We start from the raw sequence: 23,168 nt of genomic DNA, 5'->3' as shown, positions 1-23,168 counted from the left end.
ATAACCGTTCAACGAACGTCCATCGTTGGACCCGTGTTGAACGATTTTGAAACAATTTTTTGGACGTCTCAGTGGGTCGTGTTGCATCTGGAAAGTATCGATTTTTTACTGTGTATCAATCAAATACGGAGATTTTCTCCTTAGTTCAGCTTCGCATCGATCGCGTATGGTTTCGGTTTTTCGCGATATGAATTGTTCACTGAAGAAGAAAATAGTTTTCGTATACCTCATACCACTAAAATGTTACAAAAATGTGTAATTTTTCCAGCTTAATGTAGTGTACTTTCTTTAATGTCAAACTAGTGCATTTTCCGTCGCGTTCCGTAATTATTGGCGTCGTCATTTTCGCTGCGATGATGGTGCGAACAAGTGTTTTTAAATTGCAATAAGAATGCAACTTTTTCTACTTAGCCTAAAAGTGAGCAAATCTGTTGATTTTTGTTTCTATATTTGAATCCAGGCAAGTGAAATTCAAAATAGTTTGATCAATGTGAAAAAATATATTCAAGCTTGGAGCGGAAGCCATTTTATCTTCGACGTGATCGATCATATGTCATGCGCGTATATGCGATGCAGTGAGTTGTGAGCAGTGAGAAAGCTGTTCATCTGTCACCGATGGCCCGACTATCGCAGAAGGCGGTTCATGATTCATCGGTGTTTTTTTTGCTGGTTTGGATGTGTGTAGTTTTTTTGGCGATGCACCGAATCGTGAGTGTTTTGAAGGAGCGCTGCTCGAAAATCGTAAGTGAAAGAAAAAAATCAATATTAATTCGTCAAAAGGGCGAAAGTGATTTTTGTAAACAAACTTGTTTCGCTCATTAGTCGGCTGCAGAGTGGAATTGCATGAAAAATATGCGTTAATGTAAATTTTTACCCTTCGTAGAAGTAATTTCAATTGTTTTCTGCTTCGAAATTATAGTAAATTAAGAGAAACCATCAAAATAAAAGTTTGTTTACAAATTTTATTAGCCCTTTTGCAAATTTAATATGGAAATAATGAACGACCATTCTTGTTTTATTTAAAGCAGAGCATAGTGATTGTGTTGGTCATAAGCACCGGTTATTTGCTGATTAACTTGCTTGGAAGTGCTTCGTTTTACTTTCCCAGGATAGCTGCTGCTAAACAACGTAGGATAAGCTGCAATGCTCGCGGGAATATAAGGTAAAATTGTGAAGAACAATTAAATATATCTTCTTTCATATTATTTTCTATTTTAAAATTTCTAGTTAAACTGTTTTAGATATGTTCACTTCAAATTTTTTTACATTGAATTTACAACACGTTAAACAATAGATTATCATTTTTATTTTCCTGGTAATTATGTAAACTTCTTTTAAAATGTAAAATTCTTTTAAATTCTTTTAAATGGAGTTATTGCTAACGAGCCCGCGTATCAGATTAACAATCTTTTGTATTTCCCTACAATGTTTATCATCGCTCGACTGCGTGTACCATAACTCTTTGTCTGTACAACGTGTTATCACTCGGTAGTTTTTAACCCAATAAATATGTCTTAGGAAAGAAATGGCGAAATTAATCTAAATACTGTTACAACAAATAGTGATCCCGGCCCATTACGCAGACAAGATTAGCTTTTCTAGGCAATACACCCTCGATCGGCTGCGTGGAGTTTAAATTACTTTTGGTTAGGAAACAGGATACTCTCGGTAGCCGGCTACCTAGAGTTTAAGAAGACCAAAGCAAGAGGATCGAGTCCTACACCTTTTACCCTTCTTAATCTTCAATTCTGTGACACCTACGGAAGAGTCTGATGATTCGTCGTCCTTCCGTTAAATAGGTGGAGCAAGTGAAAAACTATATTATTGTGCAACATGTGGCCAAACTATGTCGCCATTCATCTCCTATACAGAACTCCTATCTTTTACCTTCCCGCTGTTCCAACCGGGGTACGAGCCACCTTATGCCGTTTTTTTGCTTAGACCTCCGAGACTGGGTCGTGTTCCGACCCCAACCGCATACATTTTGACAGCGGTTGGAGCTTGACTCAGTTTCGCTCCGGACAAGAGTGAAGATCTGTGGGTCGTATGCCGATAGGGAAGGAAAACAAAAGACGCGCGCGTGGAACTATTAATGTATTCGTCATACAAAACAAAGCAATCGGTACAGCCAATGATCATTTTAAGCCGCTCAAAATTATTTCATATTGTCTTCACAAATAAAATCGAGTTTTTTGTTATAGCTTCGGTTCGTTTACTATCATCGATTGTATTTTTTCGAGACTATTTCATTCTTTTCCTTTGCTAATTTTCCTATTTGAAAAAATATTTGAAAAAAATATTGATTATGTTTTAAGGCATTTTCTCGCTATTTAGCGTGAAGTTCCAACTCAAACTAAACGAGCACTAAAACAAATTGCAACCTGGACCAGCCTATGCTCGGACCACGCTTTGTACTCATCACGATCAGTTTTCCACGTGTCAATACTTCAGACAATCTATATCTACAAGCTGCACAAAAAACCCTACACGAAGATAGCCAAACCAAAAACGTCGAAGAACAATTAGGGTCTTGAAGATCGACACGATTGGGAGTAAATGAGAAGGATCGGCCGATACCGATTGTGGTAGGAGGCTTTTTTCCTGATTTATGGATAGCAATCACTGTTACTTATCTCCGGTTACGTATTCATCAATGTTTTTGAATGGTGTCGATGGGACTGTATCCCAGCAGCGGACAGACATAGTCGCTAGTAGCGTGGCTCAGCTTCAACGGACAGTGGGTAAGATTCACGTGAATATTCCATCATCAGCAGCATCATCAACTCCTGGGCCAAATGGTGTCCCCTTGATTTTGAAAAAAGTCCAGTTTGGAAATTTTCTAATTACAAGACCAAGGAGCTAGGAGGAACATTGACAATTATTTTAGAATGTCTGCTCTCTGTGCCGTCTCCATATTCTTTGAGTTAGTCGTGATGGATGATATTCAACACGGAAACCGTCTCGGACCACATCTATTCATTCTTTATTTCAATGCTGTGAACTACCAATTGAAAGAACCACGCACTTTATTTGCAGAAGCAATTTGATATTTTCTACAGGTGGTGTGACAAGACTAAACCCAAAAAGTCACACAAGATGTGTGACTTTTTGGGTTTAGTATCCTACTCGTTGCCAAGCCGGTGCCAGATACTGATAAAAATATTTCGAAAAGCAAAATTTGTAGCCCAATTTCAAAAATCTATACAAGCAGAAAGTTGCATTACGACGAAACGATTCTTCGAACGAATGTGATTCGTATTCTTAATAACGACAGCAAACTCAAACGGGAGTCCGATTCGATCGAACCACATTCGTTAAAAAAACCATCCGTCGTAATGCAGAATAAGACTGTATATTAAAAAATCATTTCGAAGTATGGATAAGTGGAATCCATCACAAATAACACTTGGAGAAACTTCTCAATAGTGTTCGGGTGGTGCGAATGCGGCTGACCTAACCGATATCATCTTTTTAAAGAACGTGTCAAGACTCACATCAAAACAAAGAATATATAGAAATTCAATCAACGACTCGATTTGTCATTAGCATCTGCCGATTGGCTGAGGGCAGACTTCAACATGCTCCTCCATAGCTCTATCCACTGCCAAAGTCTTGCAACGACTGAGCTAACTAAGGGAGCTAACAGTGATAATAATATATCAAGCCTGAGCGCAGTCCACTGGACCTAAAAAAAGATAACGAGAGAGATTTGGCCCGATCGAGGAGAGGGACAAGTGACGATCTGCTTATAGTAGACATTGGGGATCGGTAGGTCAATTACTAGGTGTTGGAGGCTGTGATCACGATACTGTCGGGAATATGTGATGGCAACATCACAGTTCCTCGATGGCAGAGTGGTTAACGCACCCAACTAGAGACGGGGAGATCATAGGTTCGATTCCTGCTTGAGGACATATCTTTTCTCAGTGTTTCCAATAAAAATATTTCTCTGTCTGTTTCACAGTGGACACGTTCCGTCTTATTTGACTTTCGAGGGTAGATCATCTCAAGGTGTTAACTACATACAATGGACACTATGCACCTATACCCTTGGCAGACACTCCCGTGTCAGTTTTGCAACCAGACGGCACACTACGGCAAGCAATTCGCCGACAACTATAGAAAATTCATCGACTACAACCAACATTACAAAACAACCTTCGACATCTGCTGATATACCACAGACAGCCGGCCAAAAATAAATTCCGGACAAACAATATTCCACGGTATTTTTAAGCCACTAGTTAACAGACCTAGAGAAGAAATAAACAACGACTGCTATACCAAAGTCACACGAAGCCACAAAAAGTACCAAACATCTAACAGCGACAATCAAAGCTACTCTAACGACGACGACATGGACCAAAAAACACAAGCGAGCGAGAAGGCAGACAGATTGATCTGCAAGCGGCGGAGGGTAAACCTGACCATTGCTCACTATAAGGAACCAGACGTCAGCAATAATAATTGTTACTATGGTTTAATTGCCGCAAGGTTCTACTGTATCGATTTTGTTGGCTATTTTCGGCAAATTTAAGACTAAGAGAAACGAAAGCTAATGAAATTAAAAGACGGATAGGTATTCTAGAGTGAATCAGTTATAAACTTAGAACGGAGAACTAGGACTAGACAGGCGTATATGGACATGATCGAAAGGAAATGTGAAGAATCCTTTGCCTTCTGCTAAGTAGGAGTTGGGCGTTGCACCCCAATTCTACCGCATGGTCATTGATAGAACATAATTCATAATCATGTTTTACCGCCGACGCCGGCAAAAGAGACTTCCGTAAAGAGACTTCTAGGCGAGGATTTGTGAGTGACTGGACGGTTCACAGTATTCAATTTGCTCTGATCAGGGAGAAATTTTCAAAAGTAGCTCAAAATTCTCCTATAGGATCTGAATCCTATCTCCACCCGCGTTCCCTCTTGCGAACGAGCCTGCTTCGTATACTACAAAATAGAAGCGCGGCGGCTTAATGTCGCTCTGAAAATTCCAAATCTTATAAATAAATACAATAAAGTGTTCCCTATTGCATGAGACTTTGACCAATCGTATCCTAACGTTATTCGGATTTGGAAAGATAACGCCAATAACAGACGAAAATCAGATCTGCTCACTTCGTGAAAGGAAAGTTGAGTAATGTCTTGGACATACACGAAGTGTGGTGATAGCACTCTGGGCTGAAGAAAAGTTAAAGTTCGATGTTACCGCTTCATCTCGTCAGTAATTGACACCAACTTGGGGCTAGTCTGACGAAAAATCCGAACAGTTTAGTATGGATTGTCCAGTTAGGTCGCAGCTCCTAAATATTGCGTTGCGTAAGCACGGTATATTTCGTAGATTGCAGACTGATAACTCTCATTTCCAGCCAGACTACTTGAGGAGCATTGTTTGGGATGAGAAAGAAAGTGGTACTTACTTAACGAAAGGCCCCGACTCAGTGACACTCCCATAAGTACCGCGGATTGGGTAATGGGTGGGTTGTTAGTCAGGATTCGCTTCAAGTAAGCGATGCGACTGAGAATATATTTTCGTGCATGTTTGAATAGTTTATTGACTGTAGGATACGTACATCTTCTAGGCGTTCAAACTCTGGCTAATCGTTTATCGAGATTGTTTCATCGAAAACAACTGGAGTGTTGTCGACAATGTAAAATGGACCGTAAAAATAAGTTTAAAAGTGGTATGGTGGAACATTCAAAAACTCTCTGTCATATTACCACGTTATTTTTCTCCTTGGTCTACTACGATTCAAATTGTTTTAGTTTTTCCTTCATTTTGTAGTAGCACTTTTATGCCGCTACTCGCAAAAGTGTTCATGTTCTATGGAATATACATGGCGCAATCATGCGTAAAACGACCGATTGCGTCAAAGCACATGACGTGCTCCCCTCCCATTTATGTCACAATTCGTCATATCTCTTCCTCCTAATAGCGTGGCAGGATTTATAAATGGTCCTTATTGGTATACTCACAAGCATATTGAGATCCCGTAACTTGAAATTTTCCACCTCGTTCGAGTAAACGTTCCGATATTACAATGAAGACACGAAACAGAAAAAAACATAAATGCTGCGTTCCTAAACGATATTAACATCATGCACGAATCAAACACTCCCCGTTTCCAAATAGTACGTACTTATTCTTAGCTCAATATAATTGACTGATGAGTTCATGGACTAAAAGTAAAGCATTAAATATGACCATGAAACATTTGTTCCTCGTGCTGAAATGATTGCCGCAAATTGGAAATTGGATTTGATTCGAAACCCTCATACATAATTCAAAAGTCATTCACTCAGACAAGACCATGCGTATTTCCCACACGTATTAAAGACCCAGTGGATTCGTTTCCTAGTTGGTCAAACAAACACTAAACAAACAAATAAATTAATTTGCTCAATCTAAAGAAATGTCAGCTCGATTGGCATCAACCGGCGGATACGTGTTCCCTTACAATGCCATCAAATGAAAGTACATTTAAAATTACATACGACAAAATATGTGCAATTCAGAATATAACGAAATGAAGATTGCTTAATTATTTGAATTTAAAAAAAATCGAAATAGTTGCATAACTAAGGTGGTTCATTTTCAAAGATAGCACTGCTGATGAATCACTGTATAAAAATTGGTGATAAAGGACGCGGACGAAAATAGCTGACCACCGCCAGTTGGGTCGCAGCTCCTAAATATTGGCTTTTAAGTGTATCGGTTTTGGTGCACAGTCCAGGAGCGAAGGCTCTATCGTCATTAAACAGGTTTCCGTTTGGTGCTCCGTATTGATGGCTCTGCCCGAGATAGCTCTTTTCATGTTTTAGTAATTGCAGAAGTAATGCAGGGTAATTATACGATTTACGCTCTATCCCTATTATCGCTCCATTCATTGAAAGTCGTTGTAAAGAATAGTCTGCTATCTTTGTTCAACACATTGGCTCAAACAGTATAGAACGAAAATAGGGGGCTCTCGACTAGGGTTGTCGCTGCTCTAAAAAACATGATGATTTTACTATTTTTCTGTTCATTTTTGTTACACTACTTAGGAACATAGCTTTGTATACATACCCTCGATTGAAGATCGTAATGTTTACAAAATAATGCGGCATCCTTCCTGAAAGAGCCAAAATAGGGTCATTACCCTCTATTTTCAAATTTAATATAAATGTGGTATTTTTCCGACTAAATATTACAAAAAATGTACAATTCCGTTCAGTGCAACGAAAATTAACGTTCAAAATCTATCGTTCCAATCACATATTTTCCAAATTTTGAAACGGGTTCCTTATATTGAAAAGTTAATCGTTAGTTACGACAAAACCCCTGTTAAATCAGACTTGAATTAGCTGCTAAATTTCGCAAAGTCAATCCCATTTGAATTCTACAGAATCAATATTCTCAAAATGTCCATACACGATCAATATATTGATCAATAATTAGTTTATTGTCTATATTTCCGCTCGTGTAGGGTTCGCTTACGAAATCCACACCATCTCTGTAAAATTCTAAATTTTACACACATTGAAAAAAAAACTGTTTTACAACATCCACATGTCGCCAAAAACTACCCAACATTCGGCAACGCTGACTGTCACTACTGTGATCGTCAACTTTCAAAGCCTTCGCCGGCATCATCATCATCATCGTCGCAGTTTTATCACTGCTTGCTACTAGTGCTATAGCACGTCATCACATCACAGGCATCATTTTCATTAGTTTAGTCAATCGCAGTGCCACTGCCAAGCAAACACACCATCATCGTCGTCGATCATCAATGCCTCCTTCGGCAGCAGTCACCACACCACACGACGACACTCAGTCCACAATGGTGTAAATGAATGTAACCCTCCGAGTGAGTGCGAGTGAGACAAGCTGTCTGTACTGTGTCAGTCAGTCAGTTAGTTAGTTACCTTCAAACCTCCTTCCATGTTGATGATGACAACGACGACGAACGGACCGAGCCGTATGTGCGTATGCGTGTAGTTAATAAACTGTTTGGGTGTCGGCCACGCCTGCTTAAATATAGCCTATCGCGATTGGACCCTGCTATTAATGCACACATACCACTCAATTTCTCTCTGTGCCATAGGTAGTGTATCGTAATCAAACGCGTACCGAGAGCGAGTCCTTGATGCCTAAACTTTCTGTATCCTGTATGGTTGTGTGCGTGGAATGTGAAGCAAAAAAAAACCTCCGAATCATCGTCACGTTCGTCCTCGTCGTCATCATCACACACATCCCGCCGGGGTAATCCTCTAGCATCACGATTCCACTGCTCTGCTCTGTGAGAAAGCGAGCGCAAGACAAAGATAGCCGAACACGTTGTCGCTATGGAGCAGGGTAGGTGCGAGCGAGATGGCTTGCTGCGCTGCAAACAGGATTGTCGTGTTTTTTTAGGAAAATAAAATAAAATCAAAAATTGATCTCAGTTGAAATTCGTCTGCCGGATGAGTAGGGAAAAACGAACGATCTGTAACCTATAATTATAAGTTTTTTCTCCGCTTCGCGCTCAGTTGGACTTTCGAAGGCAGATCGGTGGCCAGGCGTACCACCGTACATGTTTGCCAGCATAACCGACGACGTGTCTGCTGCTGCGGTGTGTTTTGTGTACCCAGTGACGACTGTGTTCGTGTGCGAGAGAGTGTTCGGCTACACTTCGGCTCCATCCATCCAAGTAGCCAACCAGCCAGCCAGGGTACCCAAAGGTGGCTCTGTGTGCGAATCGATTTTTCGGGGGCCTTCGCCGCGTTCCGTTTCAGCCTCCCTCTCGCTCTCGCTCACTCGCTCTCTTTCGTTTTTGCGAGCTCTTCTTTCCTTCGGCTTTTCCGTGCAGTGTGTGTGCCCAAGTCCGCGGCCTAATGAACGCCAGTGAGAAGAGGACTTAATAATAGTGTTTAGAGTTTAATTTCTGCTTCTCTCATCAAGAGCATCTCGGCGAAGCTAGCAGCAACAGCAGCAGCAGCTACTACAACAACTCGCGGATGCTGGATGGAGTAACCGATTTTTCGGTGAATCTTTTGCGAAGAAAAATTGAACACCGCGCGCGCCAAACCCGCGATCCAGCACGCCAAACGCGACGACGAGCATACGACGGCTCGGACAAAAACGGACGGGTCGGACGGTGTAGATTATCCGAACCCCACGGTAGAATTACATGGTGTTAATCCCCTTCTTGACCGGGATTTTGGCGTGTTTTGTTTTGAAGGAGCCCTTTTGTTTTAAACGTCCCATCATCCCCCGGTGTACGGGTTGGAGTGGCGGCTTGAGCGGGCAGTGTTAACCTGTGTGTGTATGCATGTACGTAACGTGTAGATAGTTTTGTGCGATTTTTGACCACCGGGCAAGCCCAACCGGACCCACTGTGTGTACTAGCAGGCGCAATTAAATGAGATTAAACGTGCCCCAGTGTGCTGTGGATTAAAGTGATTACCTATAGCTACCAGAGGTAGCAGTAGTAGTAGGAAGAAGAAGTTAGCATACCTTCGGGGATGAACATCGATTGACCTTTTTGTTTTGTTTTGGTTGGAAACGGAGGATTGAACAGAAAGTGCAACGGTTTTAATTGAGTGTATCTTCATCATCATCATCATCGGACAGTTTCATACGGAAGAACCCGTCTGGCGGGAACATCGCATCTCTATCGGATCGAATTCGGTAGACCTAACGCGATTGTGGATTGAGGTCTGGCCCTCAAGATGATGGCCTCACCGAGTTTTATGACCCAGTATCACAATCATCATCAGTGGAACAGTAGCAGCCAGACGCAGGTTAGTAGTGCTAATTCGGATTTGGGGGTAATTGATTCTGCAGAATGTTTTTCATCAGAAACGTGAAACAGGTCAAAGAAATGTTATTTAACCCTCCGGAAATATCGTCAATCCGGAGTGTTAAACTTAAATTTAGCATTCAGTTACACCTTCAACTCACTCATTGTTAAAAACACGACAAATTTTACCCAGTTCCGTTATTCTCTTAAAGAAGGTATTTACCTACTCAACATTAAATAGTTAACTCAGTACATACTACACTCAGTTAAAAATATAGTGAATTTCTTAAGAAAATCGTATACTTTTTAGCCACGAGCATCATGAGATTATCTTATGAAAGTCATATATTTGATCAAAATGGTTTGCTATGATTTCATTTTCCATAAGACATCCTTGGTTTTTCATAAGACAATATTATGCATTTCTCTTATGTTTATGCGAATCATAACATGGTCGTATGAAAGTCAAACGACGAGTATATAGAATACCTTATAAAATATAAATATATAAATCTTATGAAAACATAGTTTTGTTATTTTTCTATGCATCATAAGAATACTCTTGTGAATTTTGCTATACGTTTTGCCTGAGTGTAATCCAATGTAGATAACACTGAGAGCTTCTCTTTGTTTACATTCTATGACGATTATCACGGTGACAGCACGACAGAACATATTGAAAAATGTTACATTTTCGCTTGCATATTATGTAGAGCAAAAGAGCGAACACTAGTAAATACTCGGAAGAGCAAGTCATATTGAAAGATTTCTTAAGAATTAACCAGAAAGACCGCATTGGTTAGCTAATACCCAATGTATAACAAGGGTCGTGCGAGTGTCCGAATTTTGACGCAAACTTTCAACATTTTTGTACTTTAAAATTAGTTTAAGAACTGCTAAGCTGCCACTTATCAATAATACTTACGACTGTTTGAATCACAAACACGCAAGAATCACGGAACAAAATTGACGTTTATAAGACAATGGAAAAATGCCACTCATCTCGATGACATGTTTTTTTTCTAGCCTACTACTCCGTCAATCGAGCACTTGCACCCAATATCTAATTGAAGGATGTTAAGGGATCGTTAAGTAGCTACTCTTTGATTTTCAGAGGATTGAGTTTGCCTTTGATTATATATACCACCTATACTGCCCAAAATCGCAAGTGAGTCCCATCTTCTATGGGGTACTCTATCTACATGGCACTGATTTGTGATTATAGGCAGTATATTGCGGGGTGAAATGCTTCATTTGCTTCCAAGTAACAACTTGATATTTCTTAATGTGACTGCAGTCACAGGATATACCCAGAAGTTGCAGATTCAAACTATCCGTGTAAACCTGTTTACAACAGAACGCCACGCGTCAATGTAACACCTTGAATAAAAGCGTCCCATATTGCTGCCCTGTGGGACTGCTGATTTATTGTCGAACTAAACATCTGTCCTTATAGCTAACATACAAATGAGCACTCAGTCAGCCAATAAGCTTTCTTCGAGATTTTTGAATGGTTTACTCGGTCGAAAACTGTCTTAAATCGGTATTCACTAAATTTCACTGTATTCGCCGCAATAATTCACGAAACGCAGTTTGATGTGAAATTAAGAGCATTTGAGCATTGTGGTGAATCGATATATTCAGAAAAAATCATGAATAAAGAACGACAATCAGCACGAGTTCAAACAAAAGTTAATATCTTTGCATGAAATTTTCCATCCAAAGCTCACAAAGTTCTAAACATTCCGAGAAATCAGTCAACCCAAACCCGTTGTAAGGTTAAATTCCTGTAATCCGGCATATTCATAATACTATCCATAAACAATGGTCTTCATTGGGACGGATACCACACATTGAATCTCACTTGAAATATCCATACGTTTCACTCTAGGAAGCATCTCAGGACAACTGATCTATGGTTTATTTATCAACAATCTGACGCGCTTCAAGATAGTTTCGTCAATATCATTTTTGTTTTTTTTTTTCAAATGACCCTTGTAGCATGGAAAAAAATAATTGAAGTCGGAAAATAATCTTCAGGATTGCATTATCGAGAATATTCTTCACTTATAATTTCCTATTCAATACAGGTGTAATCACAGAGAGTTGTTCACATTATTAATTTCATGCTGAGTCCGATCAGATTTTATCAAAATGGTATACTTTTGATGCTCTATGAGTACACTTGCTGGAGTCTAAACACTACAAATAATTCAATCTTCAAACATTATTTGTTCAGTCTGCCCTAGATCGAGCTGATATGGTCACCAGAAAGAACCATAAAGTCATATGTATAAAAATAAGAGAGGTTACAAACATGGTATCGCTTTGGAGCCACATCTTGGCGGTTAACTCTAATTATTGTCGTGTCTACTGCTTACTTTTATTTAGAGCATTTATCATAGTAATTCGAGATAGGAAGCGACAAGCTCGACCAATCTGTTTCCACCTGATTTAGCAAACTGAAATACCAAAGCTGCTAGCATTACTCAGATCTAGAGATGGGCAAGTGAATCGCGAATCGATCAAAAGAATCGGCTCTTGAAAAAGAGTGAGTGAGTCACGATTCTTTTTAAATAAGTTGCGATTCTGTCAAAAAAAATCTGCCTATGACTGACTTAGCGACGATTACAACATTTAGAACAGAATATTTTTTGTGAAAGTTGCCTATTTCAGCGTGCCTTTACCGAAGTCAGCATTTAGTTTCAACGGCGCGCGTTGCTGCGGCTTTCAACGAAATAGGAGTAAAACACAATTTATTTCGATAATCCCACCCAGCCAGCACACAAACAAAGCTCAATTTGAAATTGAAAATAAATTTTATCCGAAAATAACTGAATGAATGCGCTGCATTGAACTAAAGGAGCACGATGATTCTAAAAAGAGCTAGCAAAGGGATTTTTTAAAGGTTTATTTGACACGGCTCAATGCGTTAGTAAAACTAAGTTACTAAGAATGTCTATCTGCCAGATCTTGTTAACGCAGTTTACTGCTGCACGTTGAGATGACACGGAAGTGGACATTAAAAGACTGTAACATCACATGCAAATTGAAAAATTATCTCGAGATAAAGGCTGACACGTTCCAAAAAGCCCATGATCTTACACCGAAGAAGCAACAAGTTAGACTTGAGAGAGCGAAGGACGAAAGCGGCCAAATTTCGAACATCGTGATTTCTGAGAATTTGAGTCATCGGTTGGTCCCCAGGAGGCAACACCCTCCACAGATAATGATTCAGCCCGCTGCAACCACAGATGGGCGCGTTCCAGTCGTTTTCGTCGAGCCTGGCGTCAAAGTAAATGCGCCCCTTTTATCGGAAAAGTGTTCTAAAGGCTGCTTTCAAACCGTGGGCAGGCAATCATTTCAATCGTAGACCTTGCACGTTTCGACAAGACTCGGGACCGTCTGACAAAGCGCGAGTGAAACAGGAATGGATTAAAACCCCTCGCTCCGAACTTCATTTCATTGCTCTGAGCAGCCAGCTGCCGAGAATCGTTTATCGTTGGTTGAATTCACTTGGAAATGATCGGATTGTCAAAAAAAAACAAACTTAACAGAATTTCGCATATGATGAAAGCCTCCCATGGACTTTTTATTTACGTGACTTTAAAGGAAATTCATTCGTCACGCGGTAGGCTGATTGTACTGACTGCACGGAGGAAAATTCTTCCCAAAATCGTGAACAAAGCGCCGAGGATTCTGGAACAATCACATTTTTACGTTACGAAAACAGGATTATGAACAATAATTATTTTAAATTTCTCTCCAGTAGCGCCTGCATAACACTTTTAATAGTGGAGATATTTATTTGTTTTGTGAACATCAGTTTTCGCCAAATCGATTTTTGTACTTGAACTAGTTAACAACTTTATGAACATTATTCATAAAAGCAAAGGATATTCATAGATTTAGAAACATTATTCATAGTCTGACTATAAGACGTGAACTGATTCATGGTTTAGTACATGTTAATCAGGGTCTGGTTTTCGTAGTTGTGAATTGGTTCACTGGGTATGTGTTTTCTCGTGGACTTGGAATTTTATTCAGGAATCCTTTCAATCTTCGTGAACTAATTCACGATTTCTAATATTTTAATATTTTAGTCACGATTCACCATTCACAAAATCTTAAAATATTCAAGTATTTGGGAACTGGATCATGATTCCTAGTATATGATTGACGATTTATCTAGCATGCTTGTTATATTTAGAAGATTTTCATTTTCAATTTCATTCAGCTCTACACGTGGTCATGAAATTTTCACGTGAACCATTTCACAAAATTTGGAACATTCGTGGAATCGTTTTTGTTTCATGAAATTTTTTATACAATATATAGTTATGTCCAGCTGCTAGTGCCCAGTAATAGGTAAGAACAGCAGATATAACAAAACTAGTAGAGCCACAAATCGTGTTCGTGATATAGTTCACAGAACAAGATACTGTGAATCAGTCACACTTTCATGATCATGTTCATATTGTCACGTTACTTCGAGTAAAAAATATGACAGTAATCAAAAAATAAGATCACGACAAGAGAATTTGCGAATATCGTGATAAAACTGCTGATATCATGAACATGAGTCACATTACTTCACATGTCACATTCGAAAGTAAGCTCTAGAAGAAAATATCACGATAACTTGCATACAAATTACGAAAATTCTGAATAATATCATGAACATAAATTACGCTACTCTGCCCTTTGCCCTTTATGCATCCTTTAACTGATCGACAAAACTATGGCGCTTCGAACACAACGCTGTACCAAGGCTAGCATTAAAATGATAAGCTCTGCGTTTGAAATGTATTTCACACGGTTGCCACACGAATAGCTGTAATTGTTGCGTGTGACTTTATATGTATAATAGTCTAATTGTGGGTGTAGGGACTTCATGATCGCGTATATCATCGCGACGGGCACGAGCGTTTGTATGTTAAAGCGTTCGATCGCGTGAGCGTTTGTTTATCGGATGTACTAACGTGTATGTAATTTCGTGAGTATGAATTCGATTTTATTACCGTGTGGCCCTTCGCATATATGCGTGTGTTCGGGAATGATCGGGCGACCTTGAAACCCATACTTAATTTTTAGTGTATGGTTCCGAAACTTGAAGATAGTGAGTTGTCATGTCATGCAACGTGTTGTCTAGTGGATATGAGCAAAAATTTGATTGATCCAACTGAAGACTAGCTGCTAGAACCGAGGGTAAGGACTTTCCGACGTGATTAATTCATGATTGTGTGAACACGGATGTTTGTGGGTTCATGCTTGCGTCCGCGTTTGTAAATTTGTAAGTGCTGAAACGTTCGCTTAAATACTGGAAAGTATTGAGGTTGGCGAGATCGCTGGCGCAAGTATGTGTGTTGACGATCGCACGTTTGTGACCAGGTTTGTATTATCGCGAAGGCCACGAGCGTTTGTTTGGAATGAGAAGTTCTTTCGGTATATTTTACTTTCGTACACCACATACAATCAAGTCGTGGTACACTAAGCTTATTGTTCAGCAGCGTGTACATGTGTGCTAAGAAGGGGATTACGAAAGGCAATCAATGTTCGTGGTTCTGAAAGGATGTTTATTTGCGCTTTAGTTTTTTCTGTGATGATCGTTTTTAAAAACAAATTTAAGATAAAACTTAATTATAATCGCTTGATGATAGTTCTATATGAAATGGAAGACAACTTTTTTTAAATATATTTTCCACTTTGAGTGTTACCGCAATCACATATGCCTTAGTTAGTTGCTAGCAAGCCCAAAGATACTACATCAAACAAAAATTGGGCGGGATGGAGCTGGTGTAAAAAATATCCGGTTTTCTGTTTTTATAAGTTTTTTAGAAAATAGGCATTTTTTCAACTTGCTTTGTGTTTAAGTGGTATAAATGGCACAGTAAAATGTTTTTTTAGGATACACTTAGAAAAAAGAAAAAGTAGAATAAAGGTATATTATTGGGCTACAGCTATGTGAGTTATGGATAAAAATCAACTATCGAAATAATTTTTCAAAAATATCGCATTATCTTAAAACCTTTAAGACCTGTATTGTTCGTGCCTTCGGAAGAGTCGCTCAGAACAGGAGTTCCTAAAACTTCCTCGAAGACATCATCCTTCTATCATACCTCATTAAGCAGTTGGGTGAAACGCCGCCAAACTATTTTGATGCAACCACATGAAGGCCTAGTTAGTAAGCATCAACTTTGCCGAAGATACTATTCTTCTAAAACGTAACGACGAGGAGTTATTAATTTGTTCCACGTTTGTTCAGTTTCCGATATACACACCGTACCCCCTTGATTTTCCTTGATACCCCCTTCCTTTTCCTCCTTATCACTAATAGCCTTACGAGAAATTGTTTTCGGTTTAGAAGTTTAATTATGCGCTCCTTTCCATAACAAGCATTTAATCGAACATCACCTTTGGGCTGTGAGCCATTTGGCGACATTTTTAACTAATGGTTAAAATCTGACATTTCTAAATGTATTTGGAAATAACCTTGCTCTGGAGCAAGGTTATTTGTTTGCCAAGCTTTGTTTGGGTTTTTTTTACCATATGTATGCTTACTTTTCAAGGTTACTACACACCTTTTACCAATTCATGGTTTTTGCAGCTGTCAATTATAAATAACTATCCAAATGTCAATATTTGAAGTAAGTCGCTCTCTAGGTTAAATTCAACCATTCGAGAGAAAATCACTGTCGAACTGTCAAATTTTAACTAAAAGTTTTGTTACTTTTTGAAATGGACCAAAATGCAAAACAGAGGCCTCTCTTTGTCCACTTTCTCTTTTGATTATCACGGCTTTACCATTAATCTTTCCAGTGATGTTCCAGTACAGATTGGAAAAGACTAATTTCGACTAGCATATTATGCAAAGAGTTAAGCAGTAAACGCAAATGCCACCGTGATATTAGCGGAAGAGAAAGTAAAAAAAAGAGAGGCTCTCATTTTCACATAGGACCTTTTCAATAAGTTAGCTTGAAATGGCTCACAGCCTTAGTAGGCAGCGATACACCTTTTCATCATTGAAGAAATCGCGAAAAGTAACGACGCTGAGTTTCCGAATAAAGCCTCGAGAGGGATTCCATGAGAAACCGGCCGACCACAAAATATGACCATCGTCGATTCGAACGAAACTGACAATTGCAATATTTTGAAATAAGAGCAATTTTTCAAAAGGGCGTAAATATTTGTACGTGCATTTATCTCAATTTTTTTTGTTCGATTATTGTATTCTATACAGTAAAACTTTCTGAGAACGAGTTTCAGGGAATGAATACTTATACTTAATATACACTGAAAAAAATGTTGTGTCATTTTTCACCATAACAAAAATTTGTGTTAAACATATAAATCGAAAAAAAAACATCTTTTCTATTCTTTTTATATTTTAGAAACAAAAACCTAAAGAGAAAAAAATATTTTGAATGTGATTGTATGATGGAGAACTTATCGGTAAAAAAGTTTTTCCAACAATAACATTATACGTATTTTTAAATTTCATACTAATTGACATACAAAACTGTAAACACATTCAAATTGTTTCTTTTCTCTTGAGGTTTTCATTGACAAAATATAAAAAAATAGAAAAATGGGTTTTTTACAATTTAATTTTTTTTTGTTTTTGTGAAAAACGGCACAAATTTTTTTTCAGTGTATATATTTTTCGCACATAAATATTCATTCTCTCAAACTCGTCCTCAGAAAGTTTTGCTGTATAAAATACAGTAATCGAACGAAAAACTTGAGATTAGTAGAAATGTTTACGCCCTTTTAAAAAATTACTCTTGAGTCAAAATAATCTTACTGATTGTGGAAAATGTTTAGTCTTCCATCCATGATGAAATGTGTAAAGTTTTTTCTAGGAATACCAGATGGTCGATCAGGATTTTAATTTTTTTCAGACGGATCTTCGTGGAATTCCTCTCGACATCCCCACCAAAAAGTCTAACAAAGTGTATCAAAATCGTCCAACACAGATCCAATGATGAAGGACTACTGAACTACTTGTCCAACAAAGGATCTGCATTGGTTTACCATTTATCTGTTAAATCGGGCGCGAGACCTATCAAAAAGCCTTTAGTACGAGTAATATCTCTTAGAACCTTACTCGAGCGAGGCACATTGACAGGTGTCGTGCTTGATTGGAATGACACTGACAGATAAACGGTAAACGAAGCATAGAGAGATGTTGAGATGTCTTTATTAATGTCGTTTTTGATTGAAACTGAAACTGACTCAGTTTCGGACCAAACTGCTATCGAACCGAAGTGTTTGAAGCTGGATTCAAACCTAGGTTATGTATCATTGAACTGAAAATCGGGTTGGGTTCTAACCTGAAGTATATCTTAGGTTCGCTCACATCACCGCTGTGTTGCGAGAACCCAATTCGGTTTCATTGGAAACGTTTGTTTGAAGCAACTAACACCTGGGTTCGATTCTAGGTTCTCAGGTGAAAACGACATAAAACATCGCGTCTACCTTTGCTCACAGCCTACTATGTTATCCATTTTTAAGCCATGCTCCTTCTAGAAAAATCTGTGTTCCGAAAAACTTTTTACATAGTCGACTGTCAGAATCGGATTCCAATCAAATCTTTGTTTTGATTTCTACAATGAAGATGCTGGTCACGAAGAAATGAAGACTGCTTGACATATTGCTGAATGACGATTTGAAGGCTTTAATTCTCAAGAAGATTAAGGACATTATACATGCGAGCCACAGCATAGCTTCTACTCCGCACACACCCCTTTTCCCTGCCTAACCATGCATCTGACATGAGAAAATATAAAAATACGTTTTTCAATACACTACAAGGTTAGTTTACCCCGAAACTGCTACTTGAGGAAGCTAGAACATTTTCCTATACAATCAACCTGTGTTTTTGACGGAATTCCATCTGTAGCTCTTATTTTGTGCGAAAATATCACTCCTCTTCATTTGCTTTTATTTTTCTTCTTCTCATTTTCAGAACATTTCCAAATGCACTTTAATCACACACTACTGAAAAAACACCCGCGAACTTTAATCGTTTACTAACTAAACTTCAAATTTTCTACCGATGTGCAGATGACCGAAGGAAAATGCTCGAAAACTCTCATTTGCGCGTTTGAATTCTCACTTCGAATTCCATTTTTTTAAAATGTAAACAAGCGCGTCGGTGCCTAGCCTAGTTGCCTAGTTGCTGGCTTCCACATATCTTCACCTTAAGGTTTTCAGAGGCGCGGCGGGTTACATTTCTCGAGCTACAAAGAATTTCTTATAGACGACTGTTATTGCAAAATTTATTTACAATGCTAATCGAACTATTTAAGAATGTTCAGAATCTGGAGCAAACCTCTACAAAGCAATACAATTTGATTGAATCAACACGATCTACAATTCTGATTGACAAAGCTGAATGACTAATCGCAACCTAGTAAAAGTTCCAACGTACAGATATTTGTATACCTATGTTGGATTGTTTGGAAATTGGGACGTCTAATCCTGATAGCTTACCGGTACCGGTACCGTAGACTTGAGGTTGGATAATCCAATATAAAAGAAGAACGAAACAAACGCAAGCGACACAGTTTTGCCTGTGGTGAGCGTCGAAAAGAGCAGTTCTGAAGTAGAAAAATGCAAAAAGAAAACCTTTGTCTGAACAGAATAATGTGGGAATGTTACCGAGACAGATCTACCTTCAAAAAAAGAACTATTACTGAAGCTATAGATAGCATTTTTTGAAAATAATATTCAATTCTATATCGGTAGAATTTCTGGTTGCATTGAACACAATACGCATGCTAATTACGATTCTGATTCAATAAACTTTTACAGAATCTTTTATATTATTATGAGAAACCTAATTCTAAAACTACAAACACCAGCTAGAAAATTTCTCGCGTTGCAAAATGTTTAGGAACAGCAAATTATCATTTGTTTGCTGATTTTCAGCGAAATATACAAAATATGATACTCTCTGTCGCTCCGTAAGCTTCTGAGGCGTAGCTATTGGCGGAGACAGGCTATGGAATACTTGATGTGTTTGAGAAAGAAATTCTGTTCTCAAAATTCGTAGGCACATTCGAAAATAAAAAAATGAGCGCAGGCGCTTAAACCACAAGCTGTACCTGCAGAAAACAGATAAAACGTGGCAGATTACAGTAGGCTGAACGTGCAACGCGAATGCCGAAAGTCAGCCCGGAATAGGTCGTCTATTTTTGGACAGATCCTGCCCTCGCTGATTGCGTCTAATCAAGACATTCGGTCATAATACGGTTCACCAGTTTGATCAATTCCAAATACTCCGTAGTAAACTTTCTTTTCTTGTTCTAAAATGCTACCACTCTGACGTAACTATTAAACCGTTCTTTTTCTTTTTCTTTCCATCCCACCAGCTATCACCCCTCAACATCCTACCCTACCAGTACCCACCCCAGCCGCCCTCCGTCAGCAGTCTCGGTTCGGTAGCATCTCTCGGATCGGCCGGCCTTTCACCGACCCAATCGATCGCATCCTCCAACGGAGGAGGAGGAGGAGGCGGTGGCGGCGGCGGAGGAGGAGGTGCCGGTACTAGCACTGCCAGCAGCAGTTTCAGCACTACCGGCGGAGGCGGCTCAAACGCCGCCAGCCCAGACGTGACCAGCGCGGCAGCAGCGGCTGCCGTTGCCGCCACGACCGCGTACGGTTTCGGCGCAATGGTCCAGCAAAGTCCGGCTACGGCTGCGGCCCTTGAAATGACGGCACGGTAAGTGATCTGATTAGTCTATGCATCAAAAGGTCGAAACTAATCGAATCGTTGTTTTTTTTCTATCTTCCTCAGAACCCAACAAATGCACTACCCTTCCTACCAGTACCCGGCGGCTAGCTACTACAACAACATGGCCAGCAATCCGTGGTTCGCCCAGGAATCCATGTACCAGGGCTGGCACGGAGAAGCCTATGGACTTAAGCTGGAAGATTACTCACATCAAACTCAGGCGCAGCGACGCTGCGCTCGCTGTACCTGTCCGAACTGTATCAACGAATTGTCCGGGTTGCCGCCGGTCGTCGGTCCCGATGAGAAGGGAAAGCGACAGCACATTTGTCACATACCGGGTTGCGAGAAAATCTACGGCAAAACGAGTCACCTGAAGGCGCATCTACGGTGGCACACCGGTGAACGGCCGTTCCTGTGCAAGTGGTTGTTCTGTGGAAAACGGTTCACCCGGTCGGATGAGCTGCAGCGACATTTCCGGACGCATACCGGCGAGAAACGGTTCACGTGTAGTATCTGCAGTAAGAAGTTTATGAGAAGTGACCATTTGGCGAAGCACGTGAAAACACACGAGAATAAGGCGAAGAAGATTGCTAAGAAAAGTGAGAAGGCGGATGAGGCGAAGCTTAAGAAGGATGATGTCCGGTTGGGGAAGATAGTTGAAGGAGGAGGGAAGAGGCAGTTGGAGGTAGCGGATAAGAGTGGGCAGTTGACGGTGCCCAAGGTGAAGAAGTCGAAGGCGGTTGAGCAACCGGAAGATATCAATGCGAATATAAGGATGCCTCATATTAAACAGGAGAAGGGGTATGATTGCGGTGGAAAAACTATGTTCTCGGGAATGGGAGAGTACGGACAGGGCGGTGGCTATCAGTCACCGGCGGTTAACTATCACCACCATCCGTCTTCGTACTTCCAGAGTGCGTTTCTGCAGGACGCGACAGTTCCGAGTAAAAACCTGTTTCACAATCCCTACTGCGATAGCAGTTTCCAGAGTCGAACGAATCTGTTCTCTACCTCGACGAGTAGCAGCGGTGGTGATTCGCTAGAACGAAGAATCAGCGGCAGTAACAACAACAATAACAACAACGCAAGCGAAGTTAGCAATAGTCTAGTGAAGTTGGAAGAGTACACGAATAGTCATAGTTTACTGAACAACGATAACGGTGCCAGCGGCGGCGGCGGCCATCAACAGCGGAGTACTAGCAGCTCTAACGCCAGCAGTAATCTACTACCTCACTCGCAAGCTCAAGTGTACCACATCAACGCGGATCTAGCGTCCAATTATGCGGCAGCCTACTCGAATGTGAAATTAGGAGCGGCTTCAGCGTACCATCATCACCATCCAAGTCACCCGCATCATCATCATCATCACCATCAACACGCTGGCAGCACTGGCAGTAGTTATGACAGCAGCAGTACTAGCATCAACGAATCAAACAATAATAATAATAATAATAACGGTACCTCACCAGTGGCGTCAGCGATTCCGTCGGCAGCATCCGCGTACAATATGATGATGAACAATTACACAATCCATCATCATCACCATCATCATCAACAGCAACTGCAGCAGCAGCAGCAGCAACAACAGCATCAGCAGGAGATCGAACTCTTCAAATAACCAAGCTTTGCACTCAACACGACAACAACAGCCTACTAGTAGTGTGTAAAGTGTCAGATATTGTTTTGATTTTGCGAAAGAGATTTAACAGGGACGGTTTCCTTTGTTGTGTCGTCCCCAATACACAATCTGTCCAAAATGGTGAGATTTTTATGAAGTTCCTTTTGTTTTGTGGTGCCCCGAAGTTGCCGGCCAGAGAAGCAAGCCAGCCGTAGTTTTTGTTTTTACTTGTACGCCTTTTTTTTTGCTGTAGTTTGTCTTTGGTTAGGGCGAAATGCCGCCGCGGGAAAATGCGTTTTTTTTAGCTGCCTCAAAATACAAATAGCCCCTTCTCCCGAGTGCCAATACATAGCTTTATTTGCTACTCTTTTACTTTTTAATTTTTCCTGTTACCCGAGAGAAGAGAAGTGAACGCGTGAAACGAAACTATAAAATTATGTCATGATTTATTTATGTTCCTACAATTGTCAGCAAGCGGAAAGATGGAAAATGTTTCTCTCTCATAACTGAAGAAATAAAACGGATTGCATACTCTCAAACGGTTCTCGTTGAAAACATGTTGGCACGCCATTAACGGCGGTGAAATTAGCGATTGTAAAAAGTAATTAAATTTATTTATAATTTCATTAATCATCTTTCCTCTGGTCCGGGTCTTTTTATCTGAGCTTTCTAAAGCAGAACTAACTGCCACAGACAAACAGCGCCTATCGTTAACTAGGTGTAGTCTATCAACAACGACCGAACCGAACCGGACTGGGGCGGCGGCGGCGGCGACGAGGGATGTGAATGCGATGTGAGGGTAAAAAAAACCTAAATTAAGCGGTGAGCGGTTAAAATCTTTTTATTTGCCAATGTTTCCGCCTGCCGTGCGCATTGAAGCGGTGCGGCAAAGCCGCAAACTAATTAATTCATTCTCGCGCACTTACACACACACAACCAGCAGACATTCTCCAAACTTGCTTAGGTAAAAAGAGACCCAATTAAAAGTACCACGCGAAAAAAAAACCGGCCGCAAATGGAATCTAGGCCCGGCAGCGAATGGCGGCGA

At 40.1% G+C, this 23,168-nt stretch overlaps 1 protein-coding gene across 1 annotated transcript; it reads left to right on the top strand.

The window, feature by feature from the left end:
* The first annotated feature begins 8,425 nt into the window (after positions 1-8,425).
* On the top strand, positions 8,426-22,659 carry LOC131688497 (transcription factor btd). Its single transcript, XM_058972789.1, has 3 exons — positions 8,426-9,765; positions 20,141-20,490; positions 20,566-22,659. The coding sequence occupies exons 1-3, from the start codon at positions 9,694-9,696 to the stop codon at positions 22,118-22,120; spliced, it is 1,977 nt and encodes a 658-aa protein (XP_058828772.1). The 5' UTR covers positions 8,426-9,693; the 3' UTR covers positions 22,121-22,659.
* The last annotated feature ends 509 nt before the right edge of the window (positions 22,660-23,168 follow it).

Source organism: Topomyia yanbarensis, chromosome 1 (genome assembly GCF_030247195.1).
Source record: "Topomyia yanbarensis strain Yona2022 chromosome 1, ASM3024719v1, whole genome shotgun sequence".
NCBI classification, from domain to species: Eukaryota; Metazoa; Arthropoda; class Insecta; order Diptera; family Culicidae; genus Topomyia; species Topomyia yanbarensis.
This window is presented reverse-complemented; position numbering and strand designations above follow the sequence as displayed.

Excerpts from the sequence above, each read along its gene's own strand:
- LOC131688497 (XM_058972789.1), top strand. The coding sequence starts at position 9,694 with ATGATGGCCTCACCGAGTTTTATGACCCAGTATCACAATCATCATCAG. Across the intron at positions 9,766-20,140 it reads ACAGTAGCAGCCAGACGCAG|CTATCACCCCTCAACATCCT; the intron begins GTTAGTAGTGCT and ends CCATCCCACCAG. Across the intron at positions 20,491-20,565 it reads GCCCTTGAAATGACGGCACG|AACCCAACAAATGCACTACC; the intron begins GTAAGTGATCTG and ends TATCTTCCTCAG.